General features: G+C 57.2%; 1 protein-coding gene across 2 annotated transcripts in view; it reads left to right on the forward strand.

The window, feature by feature from the left end:
- The window catches only part of MICALL1 (MICAL like 1), a 24,963-nt gene extending 1,309 nt beyond the window's left edge, over positions 1-23,654 (forward strand). The window contains exons 3-17 of one of the 2 annotated variants that reach the window (XM_024761518.1): positions 4,468-4,556; positions 5,679-5,821; positions 8,731-9,176; positions 10,758-10,815; positions 11,426-11,784; positions 13,215-13,630; positions 16,206-16,340; positions 16,954-17,080; positions 17,214-17,304; positions 17,394-17,467; positions 20,453-20,567; positions 20,738-20,784; positions 21,835-21,893; positions 22,955-23,067; positions 23,349-23,654. In XM_024761518.1, coding sequence (XP_024617286.1) covers positions 4,468-4,556; positions 5,679-5,821; positions 8,731-9,176; positions 10,758-10,815; positions 11,426-11,784; positions 13,215-13,630; positions 16,206-16,340; positions 16,954-17,080; positions 17,214-17,304; positions 17,394-17,467; positions 20,453-20,567; positions 20,738-20,784; positions 21,835-21,893; positions 22,955-23,067; positions 23,349-23,532 — 2,456 coding nt within the window. In that variant the 3' untranslated portion in view covers positions 23,533-23,654. Of the gene's footprint in view, positions 1-4,467; positions 4,557-5,678; positions 5,822-8,730; positions 9,177-10,757; positions 10,816-11,425; positions 11,785-13,214; positions 13,631-16,205; positions 16,341-16,953; positions 17,081-17,213; positions 17,305-17,393; positions 17,468-20,452; positions 20,568-20,737; positions 20,785-21,834 lie in introns of both variants that reach the window. The other variant, XM_024761519.1, reaches the window with a different exon arrangement.
- The last annotated feature ends 16 nt before the right edge of the window (positions 23,655-23,670 follow it).

The following is a 23,670-nucleotide window of genomic DNA, read 5'->3' on the forward strand; positions in this document are numbered from 1 at the left end:
GGTGGCTGCTGGGCCTCCTGCCTGGAGAGTCCCCATGTGGGAATCTCTCCTGGGCCTTGTCTTCCGCAGAGAGGAAATGGGCTCAAAGAGGGGAAGGGAGGAGCTCAAGGTCATACAGCAGGAAAACCAAGTTCGGGTGTCCCGACTCCTGCGCTGTGTCACTGCTGTCAGGGGTCCTCTGGGGGTGGGCACCTTGCCCCTCCGCTGCCATGTCGGTCCTTCCTCCAGCCTCTGCTCTCCATGTGGACAATCTCAGCCCATCTCTTAAAAGAAAAGTATTCTAGGAATTTTATTTTTTTATTTATTTATTTTTTTTAAACAAATCTGACTCCATATTGGATTCATTTCTTTTACTTTTTTTTTTTTCTTTCTTTCTTTCTTTCTTTCTTTCTTTCTTTATTTCTGGCTGTGTTGGGTCTTCGTTTCTGTGCGAGGGCTTTCTCCAGTTGCGGCAAGTGGGGGCCATTCTTCATCGCGGTGCATGGGCCTCTCACTATCGCGGCCTCTCTTGTTGCGGAGCATAGGCTCCAGACGTGCAGGCTCAGTAGTTGTGGCTCACGGGCCTAGTTGCTCCGCGGCATGTGGGATCTTCCCAGACCAGGGCTCAAACCCGCGTCCCCTGCATCGGCAGGCAGACTCTCAGCCACTGCGCCACCAGGGAAGCCCCTAGGAATTTTATTTTTAATAAAATTTAATTTAATTTTAATTTTAAAAGTATTCTAGGATTTTTTTTTCTTACTAGGAGTAAAACATGCTTACTGTAGAAAATTAGAACATAGAAAACATAAAAATTAAAAGATTAAAATAATCTGTTACTCCCCATCCCCCCCCATAATGCTAGGGATTAATATTATAATTGAACAAATAACATTATATGTATTTTACTAGAAATAAAAATGAAAGTATTTCTCAACTGCCGAGTGTCTGGTGAGAGGCAGCGTGGACTGAACGTTTCTGTGCTGCCATTTACTGTCTGGGTGACAGTGGGCCACAGGGTCACCTCTCGGCTTAGGGTCCCCTTTGCAGTGAGGATAAGAACAGCACCCATCTCACAGGGTTAATGGGAGTAAATGAGGAAGGATGACCTGTGTCTGGTCCTTATTGAGGACTCAAGGTTACTATTATTATTACTTTTTTATTCCATTGGTTAGAATTTAGCTTGCTCACCTAGAATCACAATTCAGTCTTATCTTCTGGAGGGTTCCCTGTGGCCAAACCCCGATCTCCCTCTACTAAGCTCTTCTCTGGAGGGCCTCCTTCCGGGGACCTGCGGGCTGGGCAGGTGGAGCAAGGCCCTTGGTAATACTGTCGGTGGTGCCCACTTTGTTCCCGGTCCTCACCAGGCACCCTGGGGGTGAGGTCGCCCTGGTGGCCCAGCTCCCCGTGTTCTTCCGGGGCAAGAGCACCCCCTGGGCCTGTGGGGAACTCCTGTTGCTAAAGGCACAGCTTGTGCTACCATACGGCTTGGCCCCTAAATGCAAACCATTTTTATCCCACCTGCTGCTCAACCAGAGGGAATGCAGCGAGGTGTTCCAACGCTGGAGGCGAAGCTGGCTCTTAGGCTCCCCCAGATGGTCCTCTTCTGTACTTTCTGGGTGAGGGGAGAGATTTCAAGGGTAATTTTGACCAGGCTTGACTTTCACTGTACTGGGTAACTTTGGAAGCTGGCCGTGGCTGAGACAACACCGTGCCGTGCTCTCCTTTCATCTTGTGCTAGGCTTTGTGGAGGCCGGTGACCCTGGGCATGTCAGCTGACCCCTGACCTCCAGGAGCCACAGCCTAGTCTGGAACCAGAGTGTGACGGAAGGAAGCCCAGTGGCTGAGGGACTCAGAGGAGGGGGTAGGGGTGACAGGGGTGGTGTCATCAGGATGAAGCCCAGTTTCTTAGCGGGGCCCCTGAGGGCCTCTCCCGACTTAGCTTAAGCCACTCACTGCCCCACCTGTAGTCATACTGAATTTCTTGTGCTGCTTTGAATGTATCACATTCCTTTACTGCTAAGCCTTTCTTCTTGGTGATCCTCCAGTCCCTGTCCTCACCGCCCATGCTCTGGCACACTCTTTCCTACTCATCCTCTCACCCCACATTTTGCCTCCTCCAAGCAGCCTGCCCTGATATACTCCAGGTGTTCTTATAGCCCCCTGCCCCATGGTGAACATATAACACTCTGGTCATAGTATCTCAATTACTCCCTCTCCCCTGTAGACCTGCTACATGACTCCAGCACCTGGCACTTATTCATTCATTTAACAAATATTTATTTCGCCTCTACTGTGTGCCAGACACTGTGCTAGGTGCTAGGGAGAGAGCTGAGAACGATACAGACTCACAGAGCTTGCAGTCTAAAGGATGGGGGAGGGGAGAGAGAACAAAGTAATTAATATAATTGCAGATAAGTCCGATAAGCAAACAAAATAAGGTAATGGTATAAAAAGCAATGAGAGGGGCTTCCCTGGTGGCACAGTGGTTGAGAGTCCGCCTGCCGATGCAGGGGACGCGGCTTTGTGCCCCGGTCCGGGAGGATCCCACGTGCCGCGGAGCTGCTGGGCCCGTGAGCCATGGCCGCTGGGCCTGTGCTCCACAGCGGGAGAGGCCACGGCAGTGAGAGGCCCACGTACCGCCAAAAAAAAAAAAAAAAGCAACGAGAGGAGGGAAGTGGCTATTTCAGGTGAGTAGTCATGGAGGACTTCTCTGAGAAGGTGACATTTGAGCTAAGCCTTGAACAAGGAGGAGAAGGAGGCCATGTGAAGATCTGGGGAGGAATATTCCAGGCAATGGGGCAGCAGGGGGCCTGTGTGCTCCAGGGGAGTGAGGGGGAAGGAGGAGGTGAGGCCAGGGTTGGGGTAGCAGTAGGGGGTGGGGGTGGTGGGGTAGTCGTGGTGGTAGGGAGTGGGCCCCAAATTTTTGACCATGACTCATGGTAAGAAATATGTTTCCCATTATAATCCATGTTCATGTACACATATGTCAATGAAACAAGTTTCAGGAACCGATTCTTCCCCTTAAAACAGGAGATGCCCACAGATATTTCCTTCTAATTCATCTTTACAGTATGCTGGTTGCAGTCCACTCAGTTGATTTCAGGGTCCGTTAATAGATTGTGACCTGAGGTTCTGGCAATGCTACCTTAGACTAGTGAGGAATTTGGATTTTTTTTGGCCGGGCCTCACAGCTTGCAGGATCTTAGTTCCTCAACCAGGGATCCAACACAGGGCCCCCTGCATTGGAGGCGCCTAACCACTGGACCACCAGGGAGTTCCCTGGATTTTATTTTTAAGAATTAGCATAGGGCTTCTCTGGTGGCGCAGTGGTTGAGAGTCCGCCTGCCGATGCAGGGGACACGGGTTCGTGCCCCGGTCCGGGAAGATCCCACATGCCGCGGAGCCTGCGCGTCCGGAGCCTGTGCTCCGCAACGGAAGAGGCCACAACAGTGAGAGGCCCGCGTACCGCAAAAAAAAAAAAAAAAAAAAAAAAGAGCATACAGTAGTATTGATTTATCTTTTGGTATACAGTTCTCTGAATTTGGGGGTTTTATTTTAATCACTGGGTACAGAGTAGGTGCTTAGTGGGTATTTGCTGAAGTAGTGAAGGAGCAGAGTCATGGAGGAGGCGGGTGGGCTGGGCGGTGGGTTTCTTCTGGTTCGAGGGCGTGCAGGCAGGGTTCCGGGCTGCACCTGCCCACTTGGGCTTGGGTGGGGCAGCTCCTCGGCCCCAGGGAGCCAGCCCATCTTCCTGAACCTTCAGGCCGGCGCCATGTGGTTCCTCTTCTTTCCTTCCCTTCACCTGTTCAGCCTCGTGGGAAGGAAGCTACCCGTCCTTTCACATGTTGGGTGCTAATGGTTCTGTGCTTGTCCTGGTGCCTTATCTTACTTTATGTTTTTAAAATAAATGTATTTATTCATCTTTGGCTGCATTGGGTCTTTGTTGCCGCACACGGGCTTTCTCTAGTTGCGGTGAGCGGAGGCTACTCTTCGTTGTGGTGCACGGGCTTCTCATTGCGGTGGCTTCTCTTGTTGCAGAGCGTGGGCTCTAGGCACACGGGGTTCAGTAGCTGTGCCTCGGGGGCTCTAGAGCACAGGCTCAGTAGTTGTGAGGCACGGGCTTAGTTGCTCCGCGGCATGTGGGATCTTCCCAGACCAGGGCTTGAACCCGTGTCCCCTGCACTGGCAGGCAGATTCTTAACCACTGCACCACCAGGGAAGTCCCTGGTGCCTTATTTTTCACACTGCCCTGTGCAGTGGGAGTCACTGTTCCGCTTTGCGGAGGCCTGGCAGGGTTGGGTAGCTTGCCCTTGGCACTTAGTTTGGAAGGAGGCATCCCCTGCCTGTGTGAAGTGGGAGCCTGGTCCTACTGCGTCAGTGGTCTGCCCTCAGGTGGTAGCCATGGAGCTCAAAGCTCAGGCCAGGTTGGGCCTCCTGGACCTCCAGGGTCTCCAGCTGCCTCAGAGTCTCTTTCTGGTCTCTTGGCAGCCGGGGTCTCATCACCCAGAAAGGGCCTGGCAGCATCCTCCCCGCCATCCAAAGCACCCACTCCCGCGGAACCAGGAGACAGGGCTCAGGTAGGCAGATGCCGGGGGTGGGCAGGTGGGGTGGGGGGACAGCTGCCACTGCCGCGTTCCGCGGGTGTTCTTGGTCCCTTTCCCGTTGGCTTTGGGACTAGATTCTCACAGGCCAGGCCAGGGCAGTAGGGGCAGGGGATGGCAGGCCTGGGAGGGGCACAGGGCATCCACAGCATTGACTCTCCATCATGGGACTCACAGGACTCTCCCATGCAATACAGCAAATTCTCCCCTTGATTCCCGTGAGACAGAGCTTTAAACTTCCTAGGGGGATTCTGCTTAATCCTCTCAGCAACACTGGGAGGTGGGTATTGTGTGTCCTGACGTACAGATGAGGAAACTGAATCTCAGAGAGGTTTGGTCATTTGTTCAAGATCTCTCAGCTGGGAAGTGGGGGCCTCACTGCCAGCCCCCTGCTCCAAGATGCTTAGGGGATGACACCAGCGTTTCACGTCTGGACAGCACTTCACAGTGTGCAGAGGGCTTTTCCCACCTGCTCCCAACTGCGCCTTGCTGGAGGACCTCTTGAGGGACAGGGAGCCCAGCCCACGGTGGGTGTCCAGTGAGCATGTGCAGGGCTGAGACAGGCAGGGGTTATAGGATTCCATTTGGCAGGTAGGAACCCAAGGCTCAGAGACGAAGACAGCTTGCTCAAGGTCACAGTGCTTAGAAGCTGAGAAACTTGGCCTTAAATCTGCTTGGTTCTAGTTGGGGGGACAGAGAAGGCAGACGAGGTGGGCCTAAGAGGGCAGCCACCTGTCAGGCAAGGCCCACCTGTGGGGACGGGAGCGGGACAAGAGCAGCTCAGGCGAAGGGGTTATACAGCCGGAAGCTGCCTTCCTGGCGGACAGGGCCCCAGAAACCGGAAGTCTGGATTTTTGTGTTTCCACCCTGACTCAGTGACCTTGAGCAGGTCTTTCCCCCTTTCTGGACTTCAGTTTCCTCATGTGCAAAGCAGTGACAGTCCCCACCCTCTGCCCTTCTGGGGCTCTGACGGAGTGTGTTAGCACTGCTCACTCTTGGGAGATGGCCACCGTTAGAGCGGGGAACAGGGAGTGTTCTTGAACAGGAAGGCTGGTGACCCCGACCCAACCCCCAGTCTGTCCACCCCGTTCCCTGCAGGGCGATGAGTGTTCCTCGGGCAGCCTGTCAGAGCAGGGCGCCCGCCGGACCCCCAGCAGCACGTGTGCGGCCTGCCAGCAGCACGTGCACCTGGTGCAGCGTTACCTGGCCGACGGCAAGCTGTACCACCGGCACTGCTTCCGGTGAGTGGGCGGGCCCTGGGGGGCAGGGAGCTTCCCTAGATCCAGCACCATGGTGTGTCAAGCCCCTTGGCAGGCTCGTCATGCTGGGGCATCTTGCTTTTCCCCATTTTACTGATGAACAAATGAAGGCCTAGTGAGGGGAGAAGACTTGGTCAGTCACAGAATTAGAGACAGAGATGGGGCCAGAGCTCTTTGAGACTAAGTACCTGATGATGGTTAAGGAGCAGAATGTGCTCTAAGAGCTGTTGAAAAAAGAAAGCATTTAAAAAATCTTATTTTAGTTTTTTCTTCCTTTTTTTTTTTTTCTAAAGAAAGCAGTTAAAAAAAGAAATCATAGTAACAACTTGCTTTCAGTGTGTGGTTCCCAGGGGAAGCCAGGTTTAAGAAAAATGGAATAAGAGGCAGGGAAAATATAAATAGCTTAGAGAATGTATGAAAACGATTTATATGTTAGAAAAAAAATCAGCAAAGAAAATTGAATAGTCCATGGAAACCAGTGACTGGGAGTTATAGTGTGTATTCAGTTGTGGTTTAGAGTATGTGTGTGTATGTGTGTGTGTGTGTGTGGTGTGTGTGGTGTGTGTGTTTTGTGTGCTGTGTGTGTTTGGTGTGTGTGTGTGGTGTGTGTGTGGTGTGTGTGTGTTGTGTGTGTGTTTGGTGTGTGTGTGTGTGTGTGGTTTGGTGTGTGGTGTGTGTGGTGTGTGTGGTGTGTGTGTGTGTTGTGTGTGTGTGTGTTGTGTGTGTTGTGTGTGGTGTGTGTGCGGTGTGTGGGTGTGTGGTTTGGTGTGTGTGTGTGTTTGTGTGTGTGTGTGTGGTTTGGTGTGTGGTGTGTGTGGTGTGTGTGGTGTGTGTGGTGTATGTGTGTGTGTGTGGTGTGTGTGTTGTGTGTGTGTGTGTGGTGCGTGTGTGTGTGTGGTGTGTGTGCAGTGTGTGTGTGTGTGTGTGGTTTGGTGTGTGGTTTGGTGTGTGAGCTGTGTGCAAAGAAGACCAAATATGTGTGTGTGTGTGTGTGTGTGTGTGGTGTGTGTGTGTTTGGTGTGTGTTGTATGTGTTTTGTGTGGTGTGTGTGTTGTGTGTGTTTTGTGTGTGTGTGTTGTGTGTGTGTGTGTGTGGTTTGGTGTGTGGTTTGGTGTGGTGTGTGTGTGTGTGGTTTGGTGTGTGTGTGTGTTGTGTGTGTGTGGTGTGTGTGCACTGTGTGTGTGTGTGTGGTTTGGTGTGTGGTGTATGTGTGTGTGTGTGTGTGTGGTGTGTGTGTGTGCGCAGTGTGTGTGTGTGTGTGTGTGGTTTGGTGTGTGGTGTATGTGTGTGTGTGTGTGTGTGGTGTGTGTGTGTGCGCAGTGTGTGTGTGTGTGTGTGTGGTTTGGTGTGTGGTGTATGTGTGTGTGTGTGTGTGTGGTGTGTGTGTGTGCGCAGTGTGTGTGTGTGTGTGTGTGGTTTGGTGTGTGGTGTATGTGTGTGTGTGTGTGTGTGGTGTGTGTGTGTGCGCAGTGTGTGTGTGTGTGTGTGTGGTTTGGTGTGTGGTGTATGTGTGTGTGTGTGTGTGTGGTGTGTGTGTGTGCGCAGTGTGTGTGTGTGTGTGTGTGGTTTGGTGTGTGGTGTATGTGTGTGTGTGTGTGTGTGGTGTGTGTGTGTGCGCAGTGTGTGTGTGTGTGTGTGTGGTTTGGTGTGTGGTGTATGTGTGTGTGTGTGTGTGTGGTGTGTGTGTGTGCGCAGTGTGTGTGTGTGTGTGTGTGGTTTGGTGTGTGGTGTATGTGTGTGTGTGTGTGTGTGGTGTGTGTGTGTGCGCAGTGTGTGTGTGTGTGTGTGTGGTTTGGTGTGTGGTGTATGTGTGTGTGTGTGTGTGTGGTGTGTGTGTGTGCGCAGTGTGTGTGTGTGTGTGTGTGGTTTGGTGTGTGGTGTATGTGTGTGTGTGTGTGTGTGGTGTGTGTGTGTGCGCAGTGTGTGTGTGTGTGTGTGTGGTTTGGTGTGTGGTGTATGTGTGTGTGTGTGTGTGTGGTGTGTGTGTGTGCGCAGTGTGTGTGTGTGTGTGTGTGGTTTGGTGTGTGGTGTATGTGTGTGTGTGTGTGTGTGGTGTGTGTGTGTGCGCAGTGTGTGTGTGTGTGTGTGTGGTTTGGTGTGTGGTGTATGTGTGTGTGTGTGTGTGTGGTGTGTGTGTGTGCGCAGTGTGTGTGTGTGTGTGTGTGGTTTGGTGTGTGGTGTATGTGTGTGTGTGTGTGTGTGGTGTGTGTGTGTGCGCAGTGTGTGTGTGTGTGTGTGTGGTTTGGTGTGTGGTGTATGTGTGTGTGTGTGTGTGTGTGTGTGGTGGCTGGACCTGCAGAACTGAGGTGTCATGGGGGAAAAATCTCGAGGAAGGAAACCATTGCACAAACAGTCACGTCTGGCCATCAGGGCAGTGTTTTAAATACCCTTTATGGTGACATACATTTGTCACTGTGACCAATTGTTAAGTACATCCCTGAAATCAAACGTGTATGAATAGATGCACAACCGGAATTAGAGTTTCATAAAACAAGTGTGATATATTCTGATGTATCTTATTTTATTCTATTTCATAACAAAACAAAACAAAAACGCCTGGTTGGTTGAAAACCACTAAATTGATTTCTTGAGCCACTAATGAGCGGCAGCCCGCACACTGGATGGAACCTCCGTAGGAGCTGGGGGAACCTTTGCTTCCTCTTACAGCAGAAACTGAAGGCGTGTTTCACAATTTATGTTGCTGATTTCACATGGTTTTATTGTTCTGGTGTGATTCTGACATTTACCCTTTTTCTTTTCCGCTGGGAAGTTCTGGGTACTGAGACGGGATCCAGGCTGGCAGTTGGGAGGAGGGGTAGCCAGCACCCTGGGCCGGGCTGCCTGGCTAAGTTGATCCCCCCATCCCACCCCACCCCTGTTTTCCCTGGCAGGTGTCGGCGGTGCTCCAGCACCCTGCTCCCCGGAGCTTACAGGAGTGGGCCAGAGGAGGGCACCTTTGTGTGTGCGGAGCACTGCACCAGGCTGGGCCCTGGTGGGCGGTCAGGGGCCAGGCCCACACTCCCCCCACAGCCAAAGCAGCAGCAACTTACAGAAGAAGCCAAGGATGTGGAGAGAGGCGGCCCCAGCCCTAATGCAGCTGCAGGGCCCGAGGTGGACGTACCCAAGGCCAGCCCCGAGGGCCGACCCCAGATCCCCACTAAGCCCCAGCTTCCCGGCAAACCACAGGAGCTGGCCAGCACCCCGGGCAGCCGCCCCACACCTGCCCCCAGGAAGGCCTCTGAGAGCACAGCCCTGATGCCCCCCACGCCCCGGCCCCGGTCCAGCCTGCAGCAGGAGAACTTGGTGGAGCAGGGAGGCGGCAGCGGCCTGGTGAATGGTGAGCAAGGGCCCGACTGGGGCTGGGCGCTTCCTGAGGTGTGCCTGGCGTTTAAACGTACACGTGCCTGGGAGTATTCATGGGGCTGTGCTGTCCGTGCCTGTGTGTGCTGTGGATGTGCTGGGGATGACTGTGGTGCTGAGGTTATTAATTCACACAGCAAACAGTTACTGAGGCCCCTCGGTGCGCGCTCTGTTCTCCATGCTGCAAGGACACAGATCCCTGCCCCATTCTGTGTGCCCAGGATGTGTGTCCTTTTGTGTCCATCTTGTGTGCTTCAGTTTCGGGGTGTAGGGAGTGTACATCATGTGTGCCTGTGTCCCGAGTGTGTCTGGTTCTGTGTCCACACTCAGGTGACCTCCCCTCCCAGGCCCAGCCTGTGTGCTTGTCCACATCTGGATGTCTGGCAGGGGACAGCTCAGGGGCTGGGGGTAGGGGAGGGTGTGTCCCTGGTCAGATGGGCCCCTGGGGCACTCCCCAGGCTGGCCTGCTCTGTAGTGGAGACCCCTGCCTCACCCCTCATTGTCAGACCTTCCCACATGACCTTCCTGGGCTTCCATAAGCTCATGGAAACATGGTTCCTTGTAACCTGAGATGTGCTGGGCAACTCTTATCAGAGGAGGCCCAGGGGAGGGAGACTCCCAGGGTCTCCCCCTGGGACTTGTTCGTTCTGTTCCGCACTCATGGAGGCCCGTTCCTGAGCTGGACGCTGGGGATAGAGATACTGTTCAGACCTGTTTGTGCCTTTGAGGTGCTGCCAGTCTCGAGGGAGAGATGGACACAGACATGAGGATTTTGGTAGAATGTAGATGTCTGTTAAGATGGGGGAGCAGAGGCTATGGTGGGATTCACGGAGGACACTTGGGAGTCAGGGGAGGCTTGCAGGAGGAGGTGACCCTGGGGCTGAGTTGAAACAATATTTCCTGTCCACTTTGGGGAAGTGTCAGAGGGGCACTTGGGTTCCCCCTTCTTTTGTTTTAAAATAAATTTATTTATTTTTGGTTGCCGCGCATGGGCTTTCTCTGGTTGTGGCGAGTGGGGGCTACTCTTTGTTGCGGTGCACAGGCTTCTCATTGCGGTGGCTTCTCTTGTTGCGGAGCACAGGCTGTAGGCGCGCAGGCTTCTGTAGTTGTGGCTCGCGGGCTCTAGAGCGCAGGCTCAGTAGTTGGGGTGTACGGGCTTAGTTGGTCCGCGGCATGTGGGATCTTCCCAGACCAGGGCTCGAACCCGTGTCCCCTGCACTGGCAGGTGGATTCTTGACCACTGTGCCACCAGGGAAGTCCAGGGTTCCCCCTTCTTAACTGAAATACGAATGGGGTCTCTAGGTGTCCTGGCCTTGCCCCTTTGACCTTCTCTACCTGTCACCTTTGGTGTTTATCTAATCTCCCTGAGTGCTGGGCTGGGGAGGTAGGAGGGTGCAGGTGAGGTTGCCATGGCCACCTGGAGTCCATGACCTGCCAGGTGGGACGGAAGGGCATCCTTGGTAAGGCAGGCACTTGGGCTGGCTCCCTTGGTGCCCCACTGTGCTGTCCGGCTCACAGCTGCCCATGAAGACCTGTTTCATTCTCCTTTCCCATCTAGGGAAGCTGCATGAACCCCCCATCCCCAAGCCCAGAGGGACACCCAAGCTGTCAGAGAGGTATGCTGGCCCTGAGGGGATTCAGGGCCCTGGTAGGGGGAAGGGGAGTACCCTGGGGTCTGGGCGGGTAACAAGGCCATATGACCCACCAGCACACCCTCCCGAGAAGGGGTGGGGCTCATCTCTGGGGACAGGAGCCTGTGCCCACATCCCCTTCCCTGTGGCTCCCCTGGGACCCCCTCTCCTGCCTGTGGAACGAGGGAGGCCTAGGCCTCGCTCCTGGAGTCGTTGTGCGAATCAGCAGCAGAGTATAGAAGACGCAGCAGAGCTCAGCTGTACACCTGGCTCAGATCCTCCAGCCCTGGGACCCTGTGCCGTAGGCGAGGACATCGGTTGCCAGCTGCTCTTTGGGAGCTGTGTTTCCCCTGTATGGTCCATGAGAGAGAGGGCCGGGGAGAGAGAGCCAGAGACAGAGGAAGGGGAAGGGAGAGGCCCCCTTCTTTCTGTTTCAGCTCTGGGCCCAGACTGGCCCCACTGGGCTGGGGTGGGAGAGGAGAAGGGTGCAGTTTCTCATCCACCCCCTTTGGGCTGCACTCAAGACTGTCTGGGGAGAGAAGGACATGCCCCCCTTGCCTCCTAACGGTTTCTGCTTCTTCCTGCCTCTGTCCAGGACACCAGCCCCCAGGAAAGACCCCCCATGGATCACACTGGTGCAGGCAGAGCCGAAGAAGAAGCCAGCCCCCCTGCCCCCGAGCAGCAGCCCCGGGCCGCCGCCCCCGGGCTGGGACAGCAGGCAGGTGGAGAACGGAGGTGTGCATGAGGTGGCTGGCCCGGAGCCCAAGCCCTACAACCCCTTCGAGGAGGAGCAGGAAGAGCCCCCATCTGCACCCCGTGCAGCCACCGGCCCTGCCCCGACTCACCCGGAGTCCACACCCAAGTCCCTGCACCCCTGGTACGGCATCACCCCCACGAGCAGTCCCAGGACAAAGAAGCGCCCCGCCCCCCGAGCACCCAGTGCATCCGCCCTTGGTGAGTGGCGTTCTCGGGAGCTCTCCTGACAGTTGGGACTCTGGGGTTGGGCACCTGGGTCAGCCCAGGGCCAGGGAAGGGCACGTGGTGCCACAGGATCCCCTCCAGGCTAGGTGCCGTGTGTGTCATGTCTGTCCTCAATCCTTGAGCAAACCTGTGAGGTAGGTATCATACCCCATTTTGTAGGTGAGGAAACTGAGGCACAGAGAGGGTAAGTGATTTGCCCAAAGCCTCACAGCGCTGAAGCAGTGGAGGCGGGATGTGAACCCAGACTCCTGGCTATACTCTTAACCCTTTGTAACCCACCTCACAGGGCTGTTGTGAGAATTAAACATGTTATCCATCGATGTGCGTAACACCGAGTTAGGCTCGTGGAAAGCACTGGGCAGGGGTTAGCTCCAGCCCTGCCCATCTAGTCACTCTCCTCCAGTTGCCAGGCGCTTCGGGCTCTGACCTGGCTGCGTGGCACGGGTGCTAGTGGCTCTGAGCAGTTCCTCCCCTGTGTCTGTCCTCCGTCTCCCCATCCGGGATATGGAGGTGGTGGGCCAGCTCCCAGGCGCTGTGCCTCCCTCCGCCCAGCCCTCCCTCTCGCCGTCTTGCAATCTTCTCGGGCCCTGTGCCTGGCCACCTTCCACCACAGCTGGGGTCCAGCTGCCTCTGAGACCTCAGTGGGAGCCCCTCAGACAGTGGGTCCGAGGGCACATTAGAGATGACCGGAGGCCGGTGTTCAGGTGGCCCAGGCCCCCCTCTCCGGCCCCTGCTGGTGCCCTGGGACCCTCCAGCTGAGCATGGCGGGTCAGTTGATTGGAGGTGATGCCAGGTGGGAGATGCAGCCAATGGGATGAGCTCTGAGTCGGACACAGCTTGGTCCAATCCCAGTCCTTCTCCTCTCTGAGTCTGTTGCCTCCTGGGAAAGCGCAGAAGATACTCTGAAGCATGGTGTCCCTCAACGCATGAGGATGAAACTGGCATGGGGCAGTGCCTGGCCTGGCGTCAGCCACCGCCAGGGCTGCCTGCTTCTCCCTCCCACCTCTGCTTGGGTCAGAGGCAGAGAAGGCAGACAGAAGCAAGGCCTTTTTTTGGCCTTTTCGGTTTGGCTTTGCTTTGGGTCACATCAGACGTGGAAGGGGAAGTGGAGGCTGCAGCCACGCTGGATGGGGAAGCGAGGGCCGTAAGGAAACCAGGGCTGTGACGTGCCGTGAGGCGCACGCCAGGGCCCGAGGAGCGCAAGGTGACTTGGGATGATTTGTCTGCCAGTGACCTTGGTCCAGTCACACCTTTGCTGTCCTCTGGGCTCTTGCCTGTCTGGATGTGGAGGACTTGGGTTGCCAGGGCCTGCAGCTCTGTCGAGAGTGGAGCGTGTTAGGTGAGGCCGGAAAGCCTGACTGTGCCCCCTCACGTGGCACCCACTTGTGTGTGTGTTTGTACAGCTCTCCACACCTCCCGCCTGTCACACTCGGAGCCACCCTCAGCCACCCCGTCGCCAGCCCTCAGCGTGGAAAGTCTGTCATCTGAGAGCTCCAGCCAGCCCCCAAGTGGGGAGCTTCTGGAGCCACCAGTTGTGCCCAAGAGCTCCTCAGAGCCTGCTGTCCATGCGCCGGGCAGCCCTGGGACCTCGGCCAGCCTCTCTGCCAACTCCTCCCTGTCCTCCTCTGGGGAGCTGGTGCAGCCCAGTGTGGACCGGACACCTCAGGCCAGCCCTGGCCTTGCCCCCAATACTAGGGGCAGCCCAGGTCCCCCTCCAGCCAAGCCCTGCAGTGGCGCTGCTCCCACCCCTCTCGTGCTGGTTGGAGACAAGAGCCCTGCGCCTTCCCCTGGAACCTCGTCCCCACAGCTCCAGGTAAAGGTGAGTGCCTCACCCTCGCTAAAGGCTGCTGTCCTGTCTAGTGGCCGTGGGCCTGGTCTCAGGGCGGGGTCTCTGATCCTTCCATCGTTGCTGGCCCTGACTTGTTGGGTGACCTTGGCTGTGCCCATCTACCCATTCACCACTGCGTTCACTGAGGTACGGCTCCACCTCTCCATCCTTTCATCCATTAGCCAGACCTCCCGTCCATCTGTTCATGTCTCCACTTGCCTGGTCTTCCATGTCTTGAGGCGTCTAGCCCTTATTTACCTGCCTAGCACATGCACGTGCCCATTTGGGACGCATCCACTAGCCACCACTTAACCCACACATCCTTCCGTTCACCCTTCCATTCACTGAGGTCCTATTTGTGCCAGACCCTGGCACAGTGGCATTGAGACCTTGTCCTTGCCCTCTAGGGGCTCACAAGCTGCTCAGGGAGACAGGCCTAGGTGATTGTCCTACAAGGCCGCCTGGGGTAGAGCGCAGAGGGGAGGGGATGACTCCCTTCTTGGGGTCATTTTCCTTCTCCAGAGACCTCAGTCTCCCCTCCTATAGAATGGGGCAGATGGTGTTCATTGAGTCCCTCCTGTGTGTACGGGCTGGCCTGGGCTCCAGAGGTGAGATGACCGTGGCGATCCCTGCCCCCCAGGTGCTCACAGACAGGTCGGGGTAGGGTACTGGGATGACTGTGCCTTGTGTAGAGTTTGTTTTTGGCGGGGACGGGTAGAGGAGGGGTCGGCCCTCAACAGGCAGAGGGCCGAGGAAACAGCTTTACTGGGTGCTTCTCTTGTGTGCCACTGCAGGGGTGCGGACAGCCCGTGCTGTGGGCTCCCCTTCCCAGGCCCCTTCCCAGGCTGGCCCCGCGCTTCATCCCCTCTGGGGGCTGCAGTGGGCACGAGGAGGGTCTGCTGGACACCCATCCCTGGGAGCTCGTTTTCCACTTGACCTCTGTGGCTGGTGAAGCACTTGTTTCTCAGTGTCACGCCAAGAACCAGGGGTAACCAGGGGTCAGGACATTCCTCTGGGCACCTAGTTCATGAGGGGGCCTCTCCTGCCACCAGAGTCCCTTTGCACCACCAGGTTCTGATTCTGCCTTTTTTCCCGTACTCTGCAGCCCTCTGAGGGCCCGGCTGTAGTCCTGGTCTGACCGACCTGACAGAGGATAAGTCTGGGGAGGAGCCTGAGCTGCTGGTCTGTGCGCCTTTCAAATGCCACTTAACCTTCCCTGGCCTGGGCAGCGGCCTCCTGTCCAGCTCTGTCACCACCTGCTGTGTGACCTGGAGAAGGCCCATCCCATCTCTGGGCCTCAGGGTGTTCTGAGGAGCCCCAGGGCTCCTTGCTGTGGGAGGTGGGGGAGGGAGTTGACTTTGGACGCCGCTCCCTTTCCCCCTGCGGGCAGCTGCCTTTCAGCATGTTTCCTGTCCCAAGGTCTGTGAAAGGTTGGTCTGAAGGAGTTCTGTGGCTGAGAACCCTTGAGGGACTCAGGGGCCTTTGGGCTGTTTGGCCCTGCTGGGCCCCTCTGGGTGTGACTGTGGAGGGTGTGGGCAGAGCCCAAGAGGACTTCCTCCCGGGGTGCCCCATCCCTTACCCTAACCCCAGGATTCAGAGAGAACCCGAGACACTGGGGCCAGGAGACAGGCAGGCCCCTTGGGCGGGTGCTGCCCTATGGGGCCCAAACTATCACCCTGCTGAACCTGTGGCCTGGCACTTCCCTTGCTTCAGATCCCAGAGCAGCCACCAGCCTGAAGGAATCTCCCCCAGGCTGGCACAGGTGAGGTGAGTGGGGCTCCTCCCTCCCCCCAGCTGTTGGAAAGCCCGGTAAATACTCCTGGGAACACTCCACGGCCTCAAGTGATGCCTGGGGAGGGTGGTTGGAAGATGCTGGCACTGCCCACGTGGCAGGCAAGGCCTGTCCCAGTGGGGGGCCTGCCCGGCTGTGCTGGCCTCAGGACAGGGATTACCCCAGAAGGACAGAAAAATGCAAGAGGATGGGGCTCTTCCCTGGGCAGGAAGGGAGCTACCTTCCTCCTCCCTCTACTGATAGCAGGTTCCCTGTTTTTGCTCTTCCTGGCTGGGGGATCCTGGGCAAGGAGCTGAACCCCGGAATCCCCGCTGGAAAAGGGGTGGTTGTGAGGCCTGGATGAGCTGCTATAGCTCTGTCCCACCCTACACTGCATGTCCTGACCACTGCCCCCAGCGCCGGAGGGCTGCCCCAGCCTGAAATAGAGTCTCACTGCCGCTTGGGCCCTTGGGAAGAGCGTGACCTTGAGCCAGTTACTTAACGTCTCTGAACTTGAGTTTACTCAGCTGTAAAATGGGCGCGACACTACCTACCTTGGGGAGTGGTTGTGAGAATTGAACAGGAATGTAGAGAAGTATCCAGTGCGACAGCAGCACACGGGAGGCGCTGGGAAGTGGAAGTGTTTGTTGAATGACTGAGTTCCTCAGAGACTGGCTGCTGGGGGATTCTGTCTCTGCCTGATTCCTACCACCCGCTGCTTTCCATGGTCCCATGCTGCCTGGGTCTTACTGACCCCTCCCTGACTTACCTTCTGCCACGTCTCCCTGCCTTTAGTCTTCCTGCAAGGAGAATCCTTTTAACCGGAAGGCATCACCCACAGCGTCCCCAACCGTAAAGAAGGCCAGCAAAGGCTCCAAGCCAGCGAGACCGCCTGCCCCAGGACACGGCTTTCCGCTCATCAAACGCAAGGTACAGCTGGGAGCCCCAGACCACTGGCTGCCTGGGCCCGGGCCCCCTCCCTTGGCCGCCTCAGGCTTCCCGTGGGACTCTGCCACAGGATGGGCTGCCTGGGCAGCTTCCCTCAGATGCTGGAGGGGGCATGCTTGGGAGGCCCAGCTGGGAGATTTATTAACTTGCAGCCAGGGGGATTTTGAGCAGATTAGCTGCTCTGACCAAAAGCATTGGGTGATGCATTTAAATTGTTACTAATAATAGTTCAAGGATCTGAAGCGTTCACGTGACAAAGAGCTTAGCGTGTTCTCAGGTTTCTCTGTCTAATAGGGTCACTTTCGCACATTGTGATATATTTTCTGGAGTGGCAGAGGAGGGGAGGAAGTTGCCAGAGAGAAGCAGGAAGTTGTATCGCCCTCTGGGCGTGCCTGTCGGAGCTGGGACCAGGGGCATGGCAGGGGCGTGGCTGTCCCTACACCCATCCCTCGCCACACTGGGGTGTTGGACGGAGCCAGGGCGCAGGGCCTGTGGAGGCCAGTGCTGGCCGGAGAGAAGAGGGAAGTTCCTCTTCCTGGCGGCCAACAGGTGGGAGGGCGGGCTGACCTTCAGATAACTGGGCGCTGTCGGGCAGGTTCAGGCTGACCAGTACATCCCCGAGGAGGACATCCATGGGGAGATGGACACCATCGAGCGTCAGCTGGATACCCTGGAACACCGTGGGGTCCTGCTGGAGGAGAAGCTGCGTGGTGGAGTGGACGGTGCGAGCTGCCGGGGGCCTGGCGGGTGGGACTCGGGTAGGGGGAACCTCTCTTCCAGGGTAGGAGCCGCCATGGCCCCTTTGAGGGTGGGAACTGCCTCCAGCCCTGGCCTCAGTGGGCATCTGGTTTCCAGAGGGCCGTGAGGATGACATGCTGGTGGACTGGTTCAAGCTCATCCACGAGAAGCATCTGCTGGTTCGGCGGGAGTCCGAGCTCATCTATGTGTGAGTCCTTGCTCCCCTTGGCTCCTGGCTCTTCCCCCCAGGATCCAGGCAGCCGCAGAACTAACAGTCACCTTATTCCCACCTTCCAGCTTCAAGCAGCAGAACCTGGAGCAACGCCAGGCCGACGTGGAGTATGAGCTCCGGTGCCTTCTCAACAAGCCAGGTGAGTGTGGCCACACCCACTCCCCAGACACCTGCCCTGGGGCCTGGTGACATGGAGGAGTGGGCTGGGGAGTGGCCCTGATGGGGATGCACGGGCAGAGTCTGGGAACAGGGCAGGGGGTGCTGTCTGGGTCATAACAGGTGAAAAATAAGCTCAAGCCAAGACGGGAGAGGGAACGGCATGGCCAGCGTGGGGCTGTGACGTCTGTGGTGTCGGGATGGCAGGCCTGCAGAGAACACCGAGACCAGGAGCAGACTGGCTTGTTTTTTTTTAGATGTTGGGGGTAGGAGTTTATTAATTAATTAATTTATTTTTGCTGTGTTGCGTCTTCGTTTCCGTGCGAGGACTTTCTCTAGTTGTGGCAAGCGGGGGCTACTCTTCATCACGGTGCGTGGGTCTCTCACTATCGCGGCCTCTCTTGTTGCGGAGCACAGGCTCCAGACGCACAGGCTCAGTAGTTGTGGCTCACGGGCCCAGTTGCTCCGCGGCATGTGGGATCCTCCCAGACCAGGGCTCGAACCCATGTCCCCTGCATTAGCAGGCAGACTCTCAACCACTGCGCCACCAGGGAAGCCCCCCTTTTTTTTAAATAAAGTATTATTTTTTAATATTTTTGAATTTTATTTATTTTTGGCTGCATTGGGTCTTCGTTGCTGCCTGTGGACTGTCTCTAGTTGTGGCAAGCGGGGGCTACTCTTCGTTGCGGTGCACGGGCTTCTCATTGCGGTGGCTTCTCTTGTTATGGAGCAAGGACTCTAGGCACGCAGGCTTCAGTAGTTGCAGCACTCGGGCTCAGTAGTTGTGGTGCACGGATGGGCTTAGTTGCTCCGAAGCATGTGGGATCTTCCCGGACCAGGGATCCAACCCTTGTCCCCTGCATTGGCAGGCGGATTCTTAACCACTGTGCCACCAGGGAAGTCTCGACTGGCTTGTTTTGGTACCCTCCTCTCCTGGAAGGTGTGGGTGGGCTCCTGGTGGGGAGGGGTCAGGCTCCATCCAGGGCCCAGGGCTGCCTTGCTGAGCAAGGGAGAGCAGGTACGGTACCTGTCCAGAGGCAGCTCTGGGCTCATGGCCGTTAGGCCAGAGCATGGCAGGGCTCTGCTGGTGGGGGGAGGGCCAGTGGAAGCGCCCCTGCACAGCGTGGCTCAGGGTGACTCTGGGAGGGAGGGATGGGATGTGCTGGGAATGGGGCGGGGCCATGGGAGGATTGGGTGTGTCGTCACACAGCCCTGCGTTCCGCTGCTAACTTGCTGGGGGCCCTTAGGCAGCTTCCTTAGCCCCACCGAGCCTCAATGGCTTCATGTGTAAGACAGGGATGAAGGTGCCCGCCTGGGAGGGTATTCTAAGGCCCAGGAGCCGGTGCATGTGGAAACAGTCTGTGCCCTATGAGGGGCTGATGGCTGATGGTTATTATCTGGCTGAGTTGGGGTCTGGCCATGACATGGGGTGAGCACAGCTGTGGGCTGAGAGAGAGCACAGGACTGTGGAGTGTCCAGAGGCTGGAGCCAGGGCTTTTGACCACTTCCTCTGGCCCAGGTGGTAGGAATCGCTGTTGCCATTTAACAGATGAGGAAATGAAGAGCCAGAGAGGCTGAGAGTCTCGCACATTGGTGGTGGAGCTGGGCTTCTAGCCACTGTCTCTGACTTGGGCATGTCCCTGCACACGCAGCCCCTCCTGCCGGCTGGGACAGTGGCCCTGCTTTTCCACTGACCAGGGAACTTGGGAGGCTGGATGTGACCCAGAGGCAGGAGTGTCCCTGAGGAAGTCACAGAATGTCCCAGCTCTTTGCTGCCACCTATGAATCACTCCCAAATCTCTGGAGGCTGGGGCGTGGCCGCCACTCAGAGGAAGCCGCAGCGGCACCTTGTGGTCGAAATGGGGACAGCACCTCCGTACCCCAGGCCAGCCTGGCCCTGGGCTTTTTGTGTTGCTTCTCCAGTCCTCTGTGTGGTGGCAACATCGGGGCTTGTCATCCTGTCCTGGTTGTTGCCTTCGGAGGGTGAGACTTGTTCATAAGGCCCCAGGTGGGCTGGAGATCCATAAGACACTGAAAGGGCTGTAGCTTGGATCAAAGCATTCCAAGGCTGGCCGGGTACAAGCACTGGCTCCACCCTTGCTGTGTGACACCAGGTCAAGGACTTAACTTCCGCAAGCCTCGGTTTTCCCACACATAGGTCGGGGACATAACTTACCCAGGCCCCAGATTTGGGAAGCAGCAGAGTAGGATTTGAACTGGGGTGGTGACTCTGAAACCCACGTTGTCCCCAGGACTATGCTGGGTCAACGGTTCCAGTTTTGGCAAGAGGTGGTGGTAGGGGCAGATGTTGTGGAGGGAAGGTCAAGTGCCTGTGGGCTGGGTGAGAGGAATACCAAGGTGCAGGTGGGCCTCTGAGGGTGGTTCTGTAGGATGGCTCAGGTTCTTGAGAGGAGGCTGGAGGGGCAGCAGGTGTCTGACACATCAGGGACACCTCCTGGCAGGGCTCCCTGCTCCCAGGGACCCCTCTAGTCCATCCTCCTTCATGGCATTAGATGAATGCCCCAATATGCCCCTTGGGTCACATTGCTTCTCCTGCATGAGGACCCCTGGGGTTCCCTGTTATCTCCCCACCCCTGCCCCGCTTTGGCCAGCTCGCCATTGGAGGCTCTCAGCAGACCCAGCCTGAATCCTTCCCCCAAGAAACCATCTAGTGAGCATTTGTTGAATGAGTGCATGAACACAGCAGGAAACTCTTTGTTCTGTTCTCAGAACACGTATTGTGCTGGACCTCCCGGAGCCCCCTTGGAGAGCTTTTTTGGTAGGCAGACTGGTATCCTTGGTCTCTCCTAGGACAACCTTCATTTCTCCAAAAATCTGTAATCCCCACCCATCTGGGCCCCCTCCCTCAGAGTGTCCAGCGTGGGGCTGGTCTGCAGCCACCCTTAGCACTTAGGCGTTAGTTCCTCGCTTCCTGGGACTCACGTCCCCAACTTTTCTCCTTGGGCAGAAAAGGACTGGACAGAAGAGGACCGGGTCCGAGAGAAGGTGCTGATGCAGGAGCTTGTGACCCTCATCGAGCAGCGCAACGCCATCGTCAACTGCCTAGACGAGGACCGGCAGAGGTGACGTGGCTGGGGGAGGGGTTCCCCGGGGCTTCCTGGGGGCGGGGCCCTCACTGCCAATCATCCCAGCGCCGCCTGCTCAGCCTGCGTGGACTCGGAGCCTGGAGGGGCCTGAGAGATTACCTCGTCCTACCTCCCGTGGGACACTCAGCTTCCCTTTCTCATTTCAGGGAGGAAGAGGAAGATAAGATGTTAGAAGCCATGATCAGGAAGAAAGGTGAGGCCCCTCCTGGGGCTCTGGCCCACTTGAACTCCTGGAGGGTGGGGGGTAGGTTGGACAGAGGGTTGGAGTGGGCGCTACAGGGACGGTGTGTGCAAACTCCTAGCCCCTGTTTTGCCAAGAAGGCCGTGTGTAGCAAGGCAGGTCACCCTACGGCCAGGAGAGTGGGCGTGGGATGCCCTGGTGCCCACAGGGAGGACGGTGGCATGTGGGAGCATTTCCCAGGGCGCGTCTGCCTTAAACTGTGCGTTCCTCCTTGAGATCTGCAGCTGGTCTAGGAGGGGTCTGTGGGACCAAACAGCAGGCCCTCCCGCAGATACGATAGTGCCTAGAATGGTTAAGAGAGCACTGGGCTGGGAGGCAGGAGCCCTGGGCCTAATCTTGGTTCCACCAGTGACTCATTTTGTGGCCTTGCAGTTAAGTCTGGGCTCCAGTTAGACTGGATTCCAGTCCCAGCTCTGGCACTTCCCAGCTGGGTGGCTTTGAGCCAGCCACTTCACCCCTCTAGGCCTTGCTCTCCTTGTCCATGGAATGGGGGTGATGGAGGCACCCACCTCCCGGGCATGTGCTGAGGATGACTGAGGTAATGTGTATAAAGCACTTAGTCCAGGGCCTGGCACCCGCAAAAAGCTCGGTTGGTGTTAGTCTGTTTCAAAACTCACATTTTCCTCGTCCATAATAAGTTAGGGGCTGGGCGAGATGATTTCTGAGGTCTCTTCTACCTCTGACAGTCAGTGTTCGTGTTGTAACCCACAGAGCTGTGAGCACCAGCCTAGGGGAACCAAGCCTTTTAGAGATGAACGTCTGCCACGCTGTAGGGCTCCCCCATTGCTTTCATGGGCGCTCGTTTCCCGATCCCTGCCAAAACACTGGGAAGGGGTAGGGTCTCGTCCTAGAGACAAAGAACTGGAGGCTCAGAAAGGTGAAGGGGCGTGCGCATGGTTCCAGGAGAGGTGGTAGCGGTGGGCTGAGCCTGTTGGCCGGCGCTCCTAGGCCATCACCACCACCCCCGCCCTGCCCCGATCGACTCCCCTCTCCCTTCTGCAGAGTTCCAGAAGGAGGCTGAACCCGAGGGCAAGAAGAAGGGGAAGTTCAAGACCATGAAGGTGCTGAAGCTGCTAGGAAACAAGCGTGATACCAAGAGCAAGTCCCCGGGAGACAAGAGCTAACAGTGCGGGCTGCCAGCTGGGGACGCCACCGCTCCTGGCTCGGCCCCTGGGCTATGCTCTGCCAGGGACGCCCAGCTTCCCTTCAGGATCAGTCGAGGGGAAAGATGACTTAAGGGGAGGGAGCCTCTGGGTGATGGCCTCTCCCTCCTCAGGGTCCTGTGGCTCGTCTGGGCCAAAGAGTTTTCTTCCCTCTCCTCTGAGCCACCGGCAGCTGTGCCTCAGCCCTGCCCAGCCTGGCTGTGATGACCCCAGATGCTGTGACTGACCCAGGGAGCGAGCTGGCTCCTGGGTCCGGGGAGCGGCCGCAGCCGAGCACACCCGCCCCTCGTCCCACTCAGCATCTGGCCTGCCGTGCCGGGCAGCTCCTTGGTCCCTCTTCCCTTCTGTGCCACGTGCAGAGGGGAGCCTTACCTGTCAGAGTCTCTGGGTCTTTCTGCCCACGAGGTGGGCCCGGGGTGGACCTCTGGCCTGGGTCTCCCGCCCCGGCCCTGGTTCTGAGTCTCTGTCTTCCTTTCGGTGCAGGCGGCCCTGACTCTCTTTCTCCTCACTCAGGACCTCTATTTATGAAGTCTTTTAATTAAGTTCGAGGTAGTTACTGTGTCCTCAGACACGAATGGGCCTGGACAGATCCCTCCCTGTGTTGCTCAGAGTTCTAGGAGCTTCCCTCGTCTCCCCTCATTCTGTAGGAGGTCTCTCTGTCCAGGACACCTTGCCGGGGTGGGTGGGAGCCGAGTGCCGAGCCCCCGCAGGGAGGGTCCCGGGGACGCAGGGCCCAGCTGCGGTTCTGGCCCTGCCCCTCGGCCGGATCAGCAGCGGGCGGGGCTGCTGCCGTAGGTGCTAACCCTGGTCCTTTACCACACTGCGGCCCGCCCCCTCCTTTAGGCTCTCCCCGCCACCCCAGGGCTGGGGCGCAGTGGGCCCACTCCGGGTGGTCATCGCCAGCCTGTCTTCTCACACTCGTCTGTTGTCTGTTCTCTCCCGACTTGTTGCTGCCGAAGGACTCACGGTCGCTCGGCCCCTGGGATGGCTGTGGGAGCGGAGGAGCCGATGGGGGCCACCACCTTCCCCCCACAGAGTGTGCCCAGCAGCTCCTGGTCAAAGCACTGTTGCTGTAAGCTATTTCCGGGGTGCCTCTAGGGCCCCCTTCCCTCAGCACACCTATGGGGAGAGGTTGCACTCTGTTGATTTGAGAGGGTTTTCCTCCCTGACAACAGATGGAGAGCACCTCAGCCGCCAGTGCCCTGCAGCCTTGAGGCGCCTTCCCCTCGCCAGGCCTGCCTTCTTCCCTGCCTCTGCCAGCCCTCGAGGCTGGCGTCCCTGCGTGCCCAGGAGGGCGTGGAGGGGCTGTCCACCGCTGGGGGCCCTGGCCCTCACTGCCTGCCCCCGGGGCAGGACCCCTTCCTCTGCAGGGACAGGTGGCTCCCGCGCCTGTGCAGCCCCCGGCCGCCTCCTTCCTGACATGCCTGTTGACCTGCAGCTGGGGTCACCAACTCCAGCGGCAGGTGACGCACGTGAACCGGGCTGGGTGTGTCCTGAGGGACGGCCCCCGACACCCGGGTGGTGGGGACTGGGGTGAATGGGGGTGGATATGCCGCAACTAGAGGGGAAGTTCTTCCTCATTTAAGTCAACTGTAGCCTGTGGGATGTGGGCCCAGTGGGGCCAGATCTTTCCATTTTTCAAGAGAAACTGGAAATCCAGATGGTGCGTGTGTGT

The sequence above is a fragment of the Neophocaena asiaeorientalis genome, unplaced genomic scaffold (genome assembly GCF_003031525.2).
Source record: "Neophocaena asiaeorientalis asiaeorientalis breed wild unplaced genomic scaffold, Neophocaena_asiaeorientalis_V1.1 scaffold473, whole genome shotgun sequence".
Taxonomy (NCBI): domain Eukaryota; kingdom Metazoa; phylum Chordata; class Mammalia; order Artiodactyla; family Phocoenidae; genus Neophocaena; species Neophocaena asiaeorientalis.